This window comes from Erythrolamprus reginae, chromosome 13, assembly GCF_031021105.1.
Source record: "Erythrolamprus reginae isolate rEryReg1 chromosome 13, rEryReg1.hap1, whole genome shotgun sequence".
NCBI lineage: Eukaryota > Metazoa > Chordata > Lepidosauria > Squamata > Dipsadidae > Erythrolamprus > Erythrolamprus reginae.
In genome coordinates this window covers 9,687,589-9,701,194 of record NC_091962.1, presented here as the reverse complement: position 1 = coordinate 9,701,194, position 13,606 = coordinate 9,687,589, and the positions used below count along the sequence as shown (strand labels likewise).

At 39.8% G+C, this 13,606-nt stretch overlaps 1 protein-coding gene across 2 annotated transcripts; it reads right to left on the bottom strand.

Moving 5' to 3' along the window:
• Positions 1 to 2,925: 2,925 nt before the first annotated feature.
• Positions 2,926 to 10,646, bottom strand: TTC9C (tetratricopeptide repeat domain 9C). Of its 2 annotated transcripts, XM_070766756.1 has the most exons (4): positions 10,545 to 10,646; positions 7,546 to 7,801; positions 4,016 to 4,198; positions 2,926 to 3,244 (listed from the first exon to the last, which is right to left on the bottom strand). In XM_070766756.1, exons 1-4 carry the CDS (start codon positions 10,557 to 10,559, stop codon positions 3,150 to 3,152), a joined length of 549 nt encoding a protein of 182 aa, XP_070622857.1. In that variant the 5' UTR covers positions 10,560 to 10,646; the 3' UTR covers positions 2,926 to 3,149. The 2 variants fall into 2 exon arrangements, with proteins under 2 accessions (XP_070622857.1, XP_070622858.1); XM_070766757.1 differs by lacking the exon at positions 10,545 to 10,646 and having other exon boundaries at positions 4,016 to 4,235; positions 7,546 to 7,634.
• Positions 10,647 to 13,606: the final 2,960 nt, after the last annotated feature.

Here is a 13,606-nt window from a genome sequence, read left to right as displayed (position 1 = left end):
ATGTTCTTCTCGCCTTTTAAGTGCTCGCTAAGAAAGGATTTTTCAAAACGACCACCGCAGCATTATTATTTTCTTACATTGTTATTAACACGCTCTGATGCTAAGGAGTTCTACTCCCCCTCCCCGCCTGAAAAGAAATCTGTTCCAAATGCAAAACGCCAGCAGAGGAGTTTTCAGGTACAGTTTTACTTTCGCAGCCGCAAGATAGAAGATTCTGTGGGGCAAGGCTGACGGTGAGAAAGGGAGAGGATAAGAGGCGTTTCTGTGGGGCAAGGCTGAGAAGGGGAGAGGTCGATCGATCGTAACTCCTCATTAATTTCAAGCTGCAAGCGTCCATTTATCAAGCCTGATCACATACAGTGCTACCTCTACTTACGAGCTTAATTTGTTCCGTGACCAGGTTCTTAAGTAGAAAAGTTTGTAAGAAGCAATTTTTGCCATAGGAATCAATGTAAAAGCAAATAATGCCTGCGATTGGGGAAACCACAGAAGAGTGGAGGCTGTTTCCTCCCAGGAGATTCCTAGAGAGGCCCCACAGAGACTTCTTCCTGCCTTTTCCGGCCGTTTCCTCCCAGGAGGTTCCTAGAGAGGCCCCACGGAGGCTTCTCCTTGCCATTTCCGGCCATTTCCTCCCAGGAGATTCCTAGAGAGGCCCCATGGAGGCTTCTCCCTGCCTTTTCCGGCTGTTTCCTCCCAGGAGATTCCTAGAGAGGCCCCATGGAGGCTTCTCCCCGCCTTTTCCTCCCAGTAGATTCCTAGAGAGGCCCCACAGAGGCTTCTCTCCGCCTTTTCCGGTTACAGTTTCAGAGGCTCGGGTTTGTAAGTGGAAAATGGTTCTTGAGAAGAGGCAAAAAAAAAAAATCTTGAACACCCGGTTCTTATCTAAAAAAGTTCATAAGTAGAGGCGTTCTTAGGTAGAGGCACCACTGTAGTTCCGTAAAAATTGCTGGAACCTGGAGGGCGGGGGAACCCTTCTCAAATAAGCTCAATACACAGGAACCCTCGACTTATGACCGCAATTGAGCCCAGAAAGTTTGCCACTAAGTGAAACCTTGGTGAAGTGAGTTTTACCTGCTGCTTTCCTTGCCACGGCAATTAAGTGAGTGACTCAGATGGGTAAATTAAGTACCTGATAACTTGGTGAGTGTGTGTTTTCATGTGAATCTGGACTTTGGCCAGTCAGACGGTCGCAAAAAGGAATCGGCAACAGGACTCCTGGATATTTTAAATTATTTTAAATGTTAGATTTGTTACATGTTGTTTCATTATTGTTAGCTGCCCCGAGTCTATGGAGAGGAGCGGCATACAAATCTAATAAATAAATAAATAAATAAATAAATAAATAAATAAATAAATAGTGCGACCGTCATAAATGTGAGTCGTCTGTCAAGCGTCTGGATTTTTGATCACATGACTTTAGTGATGCTACGGCAGCCGTGTGAAAAATGGTCGTAAGTCACTCTTGTCAGGGCCCTTGCTAACTTTGGCCTCTAAATGAACTGCTGATATACAACAGTTCACTTAGTGACCGATCAAAGTCACAACCTGTCCTGATAATGGTACCTAGTTTGGGTCATGAAACGTCTCCTCCCCCCACGCACACCCCTCTTCAAGCACTGATGATGTTGACTAGTTGGTTCACAAAATGTATGCCAGGCTCAGAGTCTACCAAGGAATCCACACTGCTCCTCCATCATCTGTCTTAGAAACATAGAAGATTGACAGCAGAAAAAGACCTCCTGGTCCAGCTAGTCTGCCCTTAAGACTATTTCCTGTATTTTATCTTAGGATGGATCTATGTTTATCCCAGGCAGGTTTAAATTCAGTAACTGTGGATTTACCAACCACGTCTGCTGGCAGTTTGTTCCAAGCATCTACGACTCTTTCCGTTAAATAATATTTTCTCACGTTACTTCTGATCTTTCCCCCAACTGACCTCAGATGGTGTCCCCTTGTTCTTGTGTCTACTTTCCTATTAAAAACACTTCCCTCCTGAACCTGATTTAACCCTTTCAGATTTTTTTTTAAAAATTAAAATTGGTCAAGTTTTGATTGATAAGAACATGTTCAAACATTAAGATGCCCCAAAGTCAAGTGTTTCCATTTTTTTGTCCACCCCCTGTATATAGTGTTCCCTCGTTTTTCGCGGGGGATGCGTTCTGAGACCGCCCGCGAAAGTCGAATTTCCACGAAGTAGAGATGCGGAAATAAATACACTATTTTGGGCTATGAACAGTATCACAAGCCTTCCCTTAACACTTTAAACCCCTAAATTGCAATTTTCCATTCCCTTAGCAACCATTCAGATTATTACTCACCATGTTTATTAAAGTTTATTAAAAAAAAATATTTATTAAAGGCAGACGAAAGTTAGGCGATAACACATGACGTCATCGGATGGGAAAAACCGTGGTATAGGGAAAAAACCCGCAAAGTATTTTTTAATTAATATTTTTGAAAAACCGTGGTATAGACTTTCCGCGAAGTTCGAACCCGCGAAACTCGAGGGAACACTGTATATATTTCATTTCCATAAATTAACATAGAAACATAAAAGGCTGACGGCGGAAAAAGACCTCATGTGGTCCATCTAGTCTGCCCTTATACTATTCCCTGTATTTTATCTTACAATGGATATATGTTTATCCCAGGCATGTTTACATTCAGTTACTGTGGATTTACCAACCACGTCTGCTGGAAGTTTGTTCCAAGGATCTACTACTCTTTCAGTAAAATAATATTTTCTCATGTTGCCTTTGATCTTTCCCCCAACTAACTTCAGATTGTGTCCCATTTTTAAGCGATGAGAGATCCCAGCCTTGCGATTTTAAAAACGCCGTCTCTGTTCTCCCGATCTGGAGTTCGGGGACCCAAAGCCAAGAATTCAAAATTTCAGCATTCAAATAACTTGACAGGCAGCCGGGGTGAACTTCTCATAAGATTTTATGAACAAAACGTAGGGAGGGAGGAAGGACATTTGGCTGATGATGCTATTCCTAGCTAGATTGGTTATTAGCATTTTTTGTTTGTTTCAAGGCACTACCTAACGCCAGAAACCAATCCATTTGATTGCGTGTCAATCACACAGGAATCAAAACCAGCAACGCGCGGTTTGCAAAATCCGGGGAATTTCCAGCTTGTATTTTTGGCTACCCAAACATTCCCATGTATAACTGTTTTTCTTTCTGCAGATAAACGCTGAGCTGTGACTTGGTCAGCTGGAGATAACGCTTGACGTTTGCATCTGGAGGGGAAAGAAAGTTTTGAAAAGTTAAAAATTTGCTTGTCTAATTCGCACTAAGCCAAAAAAAAAAGGTACAGTGGTACCTCTACCTAAGAAGGCCTCTACTTACGAACTTTTTAAAGATAATAACCGGGTGTTCAAGATTTTTTTTTTGCCTCTTCTCAAGAACCATTTTCCACTTACAAACCTGAGCCTCCGAAACTGTATTCGGAAAAGGCGGGGAGAAGCCTCCGTGGGGCCTCTATAGGAATTTCCTGGGAGGAAACAGGGCCAGAAAAGGCGGGGAGAAGCCTCCGTGGGGCCTCTTTAGGAATCTCCTAGGAGGAAACAGGGCCGGAAAAGATGGGGAGTAGCCTCCGTGGGGCCTCTCTAGGAATTTCCTGGTAGGAAACAGGGCCAGAAAAGGTGGGGAGAAGCCTCCGTGGGGCCTCTCTAGGAATCTCTTAGGAGGAAACAGGGCCTGAAAAGGTGGGGAGTAGCCTCCGTGAGGCCTCTCTAGGAATTTCCTGGTAGGAAACAGGGCCATAAAAGGTGGGGAGAAGCCTCTGTGGGGCCTCTTTAGAAATATCCTGGGAGGAAACAGGGCCAGAAAAGGCGGGGAGAAGCCTCCATGGGGCCACTCTAGGAATCTCTTGGGAGGAAGCAGAGCCTCCACCCTCCCTGTGGTTTCCCCAATCGCATGCATTATTTGTTTTTACGTTGGTTCCTATGGCAAACACACCTAACGGCTCAACTGCGGCTGTATGTCGAGGACACACCTGGATTACTCACCTTTAGGTTGCCGACTGGTTGCCGACAACAGATAGTGTTGTGCTTTGTCATAATTCCCCAGGTGATAGAATGCCACTCCGGCTCGGTACAGCGCCTTGACGTTGTCGGCTTGCCTCTCTAGGACTTTGAGACTGTAGTCTTTCACCCGCTCGTAATTCACAGGCGGCATCTGGAGAAGGCAAGCTGGAGAGACGGACAGGGAAAGACACACAGGTATGTGCTTTCCAGGATACAACAACAACAAGGTGGCACAGTGGGTAGAGTGCAGTACTGCAGACCACTAAAGCTGACTGTTAGATCTGCAGGTCAGCGGTTCAAATCTCATCACCGGCTCAAAGTTGACTCAGCCGTCCATCCTCCCAAGGTGGGTAAAATGAGGACCCAGATTGTGGGGGCAATATGCTGGCTCTGTTAAAAAAGTGCTATTGACCAAGAAGAATCTGATTTTTATATTATTTGGAATATAGTTTATAAGAGGATAGATAAAAATAAAAATTAAATGTTATGAGAAATGTATGAATATATTGAAATGACTTTAGAATTTCTTTTGATTCATTCAATTTTGTGTTTATTAGAATATATAAACGAAATTCTTTTCATCTAGATTAATATGTTGACTTAATGAACTAAGAATATATTCTTTTTCTGTATTTAAAATTAACTTCTAAGAAGAGAGGGGTAATTGTAACTCCTACTACATGTTTAAATGTTTGTGTGTTCTTTTTATGAAAAAATCAATAAAGTTTATTATAAAAAAATAAAAAAGTGCTATTGCTAACATGTTGTAAGCCGCCTTGAGTCTAAGGAGAAGGGCGGCATAAAAAAAATTGAATAAATAAAATATAATAAATAAAAGGCTCAAAAAAACCCAACCCATCACAAAATTTGCAAATGAGTAACATCTTTGCCGGAGTGATATTGTGATTGGAAGCTGGAAGATCTGGACTGTGCCCATTTTCCAGTTAAATACAAAAACACCACACACACACACACACACAACTTTAGTAATGATCTATAAAGCCCTACATGGCATTGGCCCAGATTACTTTTGGGACCGCCTTCTGCCAAGAGTCCCAGTGACCGATTAGGTCCCACAGGGCTGGCCTTCTCCAGGTCCCGTCAACCAGACAATGTCCCTAGGGGAAGAGCCTTCTCTGTGGGGGCCCCAACCCTCTGAAATCAGCTCTCCCCTAAGATTTGCACTGTCCCCATCCTCCTTGCCTTCCATAAGAGTCTTAAGACTCACCTATGTCGCCAGGCTTGACGCAATTAGGTCTCAGGCCCCAATGAAATGAGATATATGTTGTATGATTGAACTGGTATGATTGTTTTTAAATATTAGAAACATAGAAGATTGACGGCAGAAAAAGACCTCATGGTCCATCAAGTCTGCCCTTATACCATTTGCTGTATTTTATCTTAGGATGGATATATGTTTATCCCAGGCATGTTTCAATTCAGTTCCTGTGGATTTACCAACCACGTCTGCTGGAGGTTTGTTCCAAGCATCTACTATTCTTTCAGTCAAATAATATTTTTCTCACATTGCTTCTGATCTTTCCCAAAACTGACCTCAGATTGTGCCCCCTTGTTCTTGGGTTCACTTTCCTTTTTTGAAAACACTTCCCTCCTGAACCTTATTTAACCCTTTGACATATTGAAATGTTTCGATCATGTCCCCCCCCCCCCCCCTTTCCCTTCTGTCCTCTCAGGTTAGTTGGGGGAAAGAGCAGAAGCAACGTGAGAAAATATTATTATGTTCTGAGGCTAAGAAATATTGGAATAAAGTTGAGAAATGGATAAATGAAATAACAAAGGAGAAGATTAAAAAAATCTCCCGAATTCTTCCTATTGGGTATTTCAAATACGAAGTATAAAAAAAGAAATTTACTATTTAATAATACAGAATTACATTTGCACAGAAATGGAAAGAAAAGGAAATACCAAAAGATGTAGAGGTATTTAAAAAAATTATGGAATGTGCAGAATTAGACATGATGACAAAACGTTTGAATAATCAAGTTGAAACAGAATTTTATAAAATATGGGATAAAGTATATGAATGGTGGAATTTTAAAAATAGTATTAAAAATTAAATAAGTAAGAATTTATAATTATTTGAACTTATTATTTTGTAGGTTTATAGATAGAGTGTAATAGTTTTAAAACAATATAAACATAGAGTTTTTGTTGTTTTTTTCTTTATAGTATGATAAAGAGCCTTCTCTGTGGCGGCCCCGGCCCTCTGGAACCAACTCCCCCCCAGAGATTAGAACGGCCCCCACCCTAACTTGTCTTTTGCAAATTACTTAAGACCCACCTTTGTCGCCAGGCACGGGGGAGTTAAGTTATCCTTTCCCCCTAGGCTATTACAAGTTATGCATGGTATGTTTGTGTGTATGTTTGCTTTTTTATAATAAGGGTTTTTTAGTTGTTGTTATTAATTGGATTGTTCATGTTGTTTTACCACTATTGTTAGCCGCCCCGAGTCTGCGGAGAGGGGTGGCATACAAATCCAATTAATAATAATAATAATAATAATAATAATAATAATAATAATAATGTTAGAAATGTTATTTTCTATATTTTATTTTTTGAATATTTGATATCTCATAGATAAGAAACTTAATTAACATAAAGAATATAGAGTTAAACTTAACAATAATATAATGTGCATGTGTGACATTTTTGTATTGATCTGACTATAGTTAGAGGGGTTTTTTTTGTATTAGTTAGACTTCTATGACAAGCGGAGCAATGGTAGCTCCTTAAATGTTTAATGTTGTTTGTTCTTGTCTGTCTTTTGAAAAATAATAAAAAATATTTTTTTTTTAAAAAGAGAAAATATTATTTGACTGAAAGAGTAGTAGATGGTTGGAACAAACTCCCAGCAGACGTGGTTGGTCAATCCACAGGGACGGAATTGAAACATGCCTGGGATAAACATAGATCCATCATAAGATAAAATACAGGAAATAGTATAAGGGCAGACCAGTGTTCCCTCTAATTTTTTTTTTGGGGTGGGCGGAAAAGTATAGTGTCTGAGCGGCAGTCCCTTCGGGACTGGGCGGCATAGAAATAATAAATAAATAAATAAATAAACAAACAAACAAAAAACCCACCCTGTTTTGACTCAGAGAATTTCAAAATAAAATATTATACTGTGTGTCTATAACAGTGAGCTCATAATAGGGCAACTCTATCAATATCAAAATGCCACTTAAATAGTTGAGCTAGTTTCAAACTAGATTTTGATTTTCTTTCTCTCTTCCTTACTCCCATTCTTTTTCTTTCTCTTTTCCTTCCTCTCTTTTTTCTCTCTGTTTCTCTCTCTTCCTCTCTCTCTCCTTCCCTCTCACTCTTTCCCTCTCGGCTTCTGGGCAGGTTTGGAAAACTCTGAGTTGATGATGATTTTTAAGTGAGCGATTGCTCACTGCTCAGCTTAGAGGGAACTATGGGGCAGACTAGATGGACCAGGAGGTCTTTTTCTGCCGTCAATCTTTTTATGTTTCTATGTTAAGCTAGCTTACCGGCAAGATTATTGTAGCAATCGCACTGGGTGATGTAGAGTTGTTTTTCTTGGTCTACTGTCATGGCTGGCTTGTCAGCCATTAATTCCTGCAGTGGGGAAGGCATGTTGGGATCCAGGCCCTTAATTTGCAGCAAGGCCCAATGGTAACGGCTGACGGCATCCCTGAAATGGCCTTCTTTGTAGCAGCGGTTCCCTTCCTCCTTGAAAACGCGAGCCTGTTGCAGGCGCTGTTCCGGGATGGCTTGGGGAGGAACCTGGCCACGACAGAAAAAAACCCACAATGAAATACAGTCCTCATCTCACAACGGTCCATTTAGTGACCGTTCAAAGGGACGTCACTGCAAAAAGTGACTTAGGACCCCCTAGTTGGGGGAAAGATCAAAAGCAACACGAGAAAATATTATTTTACTGAAAGAGTAGTGGATCCTTGGAACAAACTTCCAGCAGACGTGGTGGATAAATCCACAGTAACTGAATTTAAAGATGCCTGGGATAAACGTAGATCCATCCTAAAATAAAATACAGGAAATAGTATAAGGGCAGACTAGATGGACCATGAGGTCTTTTTCTGCCGTCAGATTTCTATGTTTCTATGTTTCTATTTCCCAAAACGGAGCATCCCTGAGGTCATGGGATCAACCAACTCAGGAAGGTCAAACTGTCCAAGGAGCTGCTGATCCAGTTCAACAGAGGAATCATTGAGTCTGTCATCTGCACCTCTATAACTGTCTGGTTCGGTTCTGCAACCCAACGAGACCGACACAGACATCAGAGGAGAATCAGAACTGCAGAAAAAACAATTGCTGCCAACCTGCCTTCCATTGAGGACCTGTATACTGCACGAGTCAAAAAGAGGATGGTGAAAATATTTGCTGATCCCCCTCGCATTCTGGACATAAACTGTTTCAACTCCTACCCTCAAAATGTCGCTACAGAGCACTGCACACCAAGACAACTAGACACAAGGACAGTTTTCCCCCGAACGCCCTCACTCTGCTAAACAAATAATTCCCTCAACACTGTCAAACTTTTTACTAAGTCTGCACTTCTATTTCTACTAGTTTTTTCTCACCATTCCTATCACCCATTTCCTTCCACATAGGACTGTATGGCTGTAACTTTTTGCTTGTATCCTAAGATTTTTATTAATACTGTATTGTTTCTTCATTGCTTATTTGACCCCTATGACAATCATCAAGTGTTATACCACATTATTCTTGACAAATATATATTTTCTTTTATGTACACTGAGAGCATATGCACCAAGACAAATTCCTTGTGTGTCCAATCACACTTGGCCAATAAATCTATTCAGGTACTGGGCAACGGACTCCTATCTACAATGGTTGCAGTGTCGCAGGGATGGTGCAATCTCCTTTTGGTGACCTTTTCATCAGCCAAGTCAATTGCAAAGGCAGCTTGAGTTGGAACAGCTGCCAGCCTGGGAGATTTATTAAATATCTGCCTGTTATTAAACATCTGTGGGACTCAGTTTTTTGGGAAGGACTGGATCCATAATATACCGTAAATGCCAAATCCAGTTCTAGCCATCAGGCTGGCTAGGCGTTACAGGATACCATGGGCATTGACAAAATCTGTCAATTGCCAAGGGCTGCTTGACTTGGAACAGCTGACATCCTGCAGAGACATTTAAAAGATCCACACCTGCCTCTCCCAAGTCCTAAACATCTATCTGTCCATACAACAAACCATAATAATCATTGTGACCACCATTTAATACTGTGGGCATTGACACAATCCCTGTCGGTCAATTGCCAAAGGTAGCTTGACTTGGAAGAGCCGACATCCTGCAGAGAGACAGATCCACCTCTGGCTCCTCCCAGGTCCTAAACGTCTGTAACAGTGCAGTCAGGCGGTAGGGAAAGCAAGTAGGATGCTTGGCTGCATAGCTAGAGGTATAACAAGCAGGAAGAGGGAGATTATGATCCCGCTATATAGAGTGCTGGTGAGACCACATTTGGAATAATCTTGTGTCCAGTTCTGGAGAGCTCACCTACAAAAAGATATTGAGAAAATTGAACGGGTCCAAAGACGGGCTACAAGAATGGTGGAAGATCTTAAGCATAAAACGTATCAGGAAAGACTTCATGAACTCAATCTGTATAGTCTGGATGACAGAAGGAAAAGGGGGGACATGATCGAAACATTTAAATATGTTAAAGGGTTAAATAAGGTCCAGGAGGGAAGTGTTTTTAATAGGAAAGTGAACACAAGAACAAGGGGACACAATCTGAAGTTAGTTGGGGGAAAGATCAAAAGCAACGTGAGAAAATATTATTTTACTGAAAGAGTAGTAGATCCTTGGAACAAACTTTCAGCAGATGTGGTAGATAAATCCACAGTAACTGAATTTAAACATGCCTGGGATAAACATATATCCATCCTAAGATGAAATACAGAAAATAGTATAAGGGCAGACTAGATGGACCATGAGGTCTTTTTCTGCGGTCAGACTTCTATGTTTCTATGTTTATCTGTACAAGGAACCATAATAATCACTGCGGACCCCCATTTAATACTGTGGGCATTGACAAAATCCCTATCAATTGCAAAAGGCAGCTTGACTTGGAACAGCTGCCCTCCCAAACCTTTAATAGTAATCAACATCTGTCTCTCCCAAATCTTTGGTAAGGGCTCCACAGGTGGCCAAACGCCCAAACTCCAGCCAAACATCTGGCTGACTATGCAAGCAGCCATAATAATGCTACTACTTAATGATACAACATTTTGGATGATCTTCCCATTGCACCAAGGACAAGCCGATGCAAGGCTCTCCATGCAACTTCTGGATGCATTTTTATTTTATTTTATTGTTGCAAAATGCAAACTTGTAATTTTGCAAGGAAGCCACCTGCCTCCCCCCTCCCCACCCAGCACAACCGTCCCCCGTTGCCCCCACTTTTTCAGGACTCTTCCACGGAAGGAATGCAAGGACCCCTTCTTTGCCCCTTGCCCGGGGTTGTTTGCCCGGGATACCTTCGCCGACGCCATGCGAGGCTCGGAATAACCACCGGCTCCCGCCAACAGGCCAGGCAAAGCGGGTCTCTGCTGCTCTCCAGGGTCTGCCACGCCCCCTTGTGGACCGGAAGCCGAGTGGCCGGCGGAAAAAAAAAACCCTACCAAAATGGATGACGCCGGTCGCCATGTGACCCACTGAAATTCAGCTTGATGGTTTGGAGTTTAGAGTCGGGGGTTTTCTTCTTAGGGGCAAAAACCTCTCGTTACTTTTTCCAGGTTTGGGTGGGCTGTGTAGGGAAGCCTTGGTTTGTAAAACTAGGAGATTATTGACCCATAGGATAGGATTACCTATCCTTTTATTACCTCTTAGTTCTTGCTTCTATTGGTTGCTGTTGTTATTGTTGTTTTCTTTATCTGGGTACATTGAACGCTGCACTGCTGATAAATTCCTTGCCTAACTAATCATTTTATTATTTATTTATTTATTCATTCATTCATTCATTCATTCATTCATTCATTCATTTATTTATATTTATTTTGTCCAATACACAATGAGGGTTTTAGTGGGTATACACATAGTAAAATACATGATGAAGGTTATAGAGGAGATACTCATAGTAAAATATATCTAAGAAATAATAGAAAAGAAGGTATAGTAATAGAACATATCAATGAAAGAATAGAAGAAGAGATATAGGAATAGAAGAAAGGTATATAGGAGATATAGGAGAAGAATAGGACAGGGGACGGAAGGCACTCTAGTGCACTTGTACTCGCCCCTTGCTGACCTCTTAGGAATCTGGATAGGTCAACCGTAGATAATCTAAGGGTAAATTGTTGGGGGTTTGGGGATGACACTATGGAGTCCGGTAATGAGTTCCACGCTTCGACAACTTGGTTACTGAAGTCATATTTTTTACAGTCAAGTTTGGAGCGGTTAATATTAAGTTTAAATTTGTTGTGTGCTCTTGTGTTGTTGTGGTTGAAGCTGAAGTAGTTGCCGACAGGCAGGACGTTGCAGCATATGATCTTGTGGGCAATATTTAGATCTTGTTAATCAAAATTGGCCCTATAAAGCTATTCTATTCTGTTTTATATATACCGTACTATTCTATTTTACAGTATATATTATTCTATTCTATAATAAGCTATTCTATTTTCTATATGCTATTCTAATCTATTCACTATTTTATTTTCAACATTCTATACTATATTATATTCTGTATTCTGTATATATTATCCCATTCTATATCGTTACTTTTTGCTTATTCTTTTATTGTTACTTTTTACTTATGTTTATACAAACTACTATCTTATACGTTTGACAAACAATTTTTTAAAAAATACATTCTACTACATTCTATACTACATTGTATTTTATTTTATATTTTATTACACTCTATTTTCTATTCTATTTACTATTCTATTCTACATATGATTCTTTTTGCCGCATTTTATACTACGCTGCTCAAAAAAATAAAGCGAACACTTAACACTATAATTCCAAGTAAATCAAACTTCTGTGAAATCAAACTGTCCACTTAGGAAGCAATACCAATTGACAAATCAATTTCATATGCTGTTGTGCACATTCAGTTTTGTACAGAACCAAGTATTTAATGAGAATATTTCATTCATTCAGATTCAGACCTAGGATGTGTTATTTGGGTGTTCCCTTTATTTTTTTGAGCATTATATATTATATATTCTATTCTGTGCTATGCTATTCTGTATTCCTATTCTATATTCTTACTCTAACTCTATTCCGTTTCCCCCCCCATTTTTAAATCTTTGGTACCATGATGGGGCTTAGAGATTTTTTGTTCTTTCGATCTTTCGAAATGAAGGATGCGCCAATGCAGGTACTCAGTAACATTTCTGGAAAAGGAGTATAGATATATCTAGAAGCAAAATCAAATCTAGATCAGGCAATGCAAATATTCCTGATTGCCCAGCACCTGGAAGAGCAGCATGATTTTAAGTACGTACTTTTCTGAGACATCACATTTTATAGAATAAACTAGTCTAGTCGGGGTACTGGAGCTAGGTCTGCATTTGGAGAATAGATTTTGGAATTTGTTCATGAAACATAGAGTGGATGAAGTCCTATGCTCTTTGCTGTACTATGCTGTACCAATGTCCCGATACTGAAGTATACAAGGAAGAGATTCTAGAAGAAAATTTAAAAGGAGCAAATTTGGGATGAATTTTTATTCAGTTAGCAAAGAACTCCATAATTATTTATGATTGAAAATTCCAAAATATTACATTTTAGGAAGACCCTAAGTAAATCAAAATTTCCCTGAAAAATTGTCCAAAATATATGTCCTAGTTTTTTTAAATGTCTGACAAAAATATAGATGCTGAAAAACAAAATAGACTATAGCAATTGAAGTAGCTGTTAAAATATCTATTTATTAAATTAGCATAATTATATTATGCTTGGGATGAACATGTCCATCATCTGACAAAAAAATAAAAAAATAAAGAGTAAAAAAGGCATGGAATTTATGGACTGCTAGATTTTTTTTCTGCTACCAGTTTTTTTTCCTAGCTTTCTATGCTTCTATCTATTCAGTGCTTTGCAATATACAGTATACTGCTCGAAAAAATAAAGGGAACACTTAAAAAATAGAATATAACTTCAAGTAAATCGAACTTCTGTGAAATCAAACTATCCACTCAGGAAGCAATAGTGATTGACAATCAATTTCACATGCTGTTGTGCAAATGGAATAGTTGTGCAAATGAAATATTCAATGAGAATATTTCATTCATTCAGATCTAGGATATGTTATTTGAATGTTCCCTTTATTTTTTTGAGCAGTATAGTAAAATCAGGATAGAGAAACAATTACATAAAAACAGATCTATAGGTGTCTGATGCAAAGTATATAGGACTGTATATAGGACACTTATACACATTTGTCAAAGAAATGAATGCATAACCATAACAAGAACAGCTCTGATAGCTATATTTTTGTCTGCAGATTTCCTTTTTAAGCTTCAAAAATAGCCAGTGAAATTGGAAACCAAATCTAATTTTCTGTCCATCCTTTGGAAAGTCAAGGTTCCAAAAT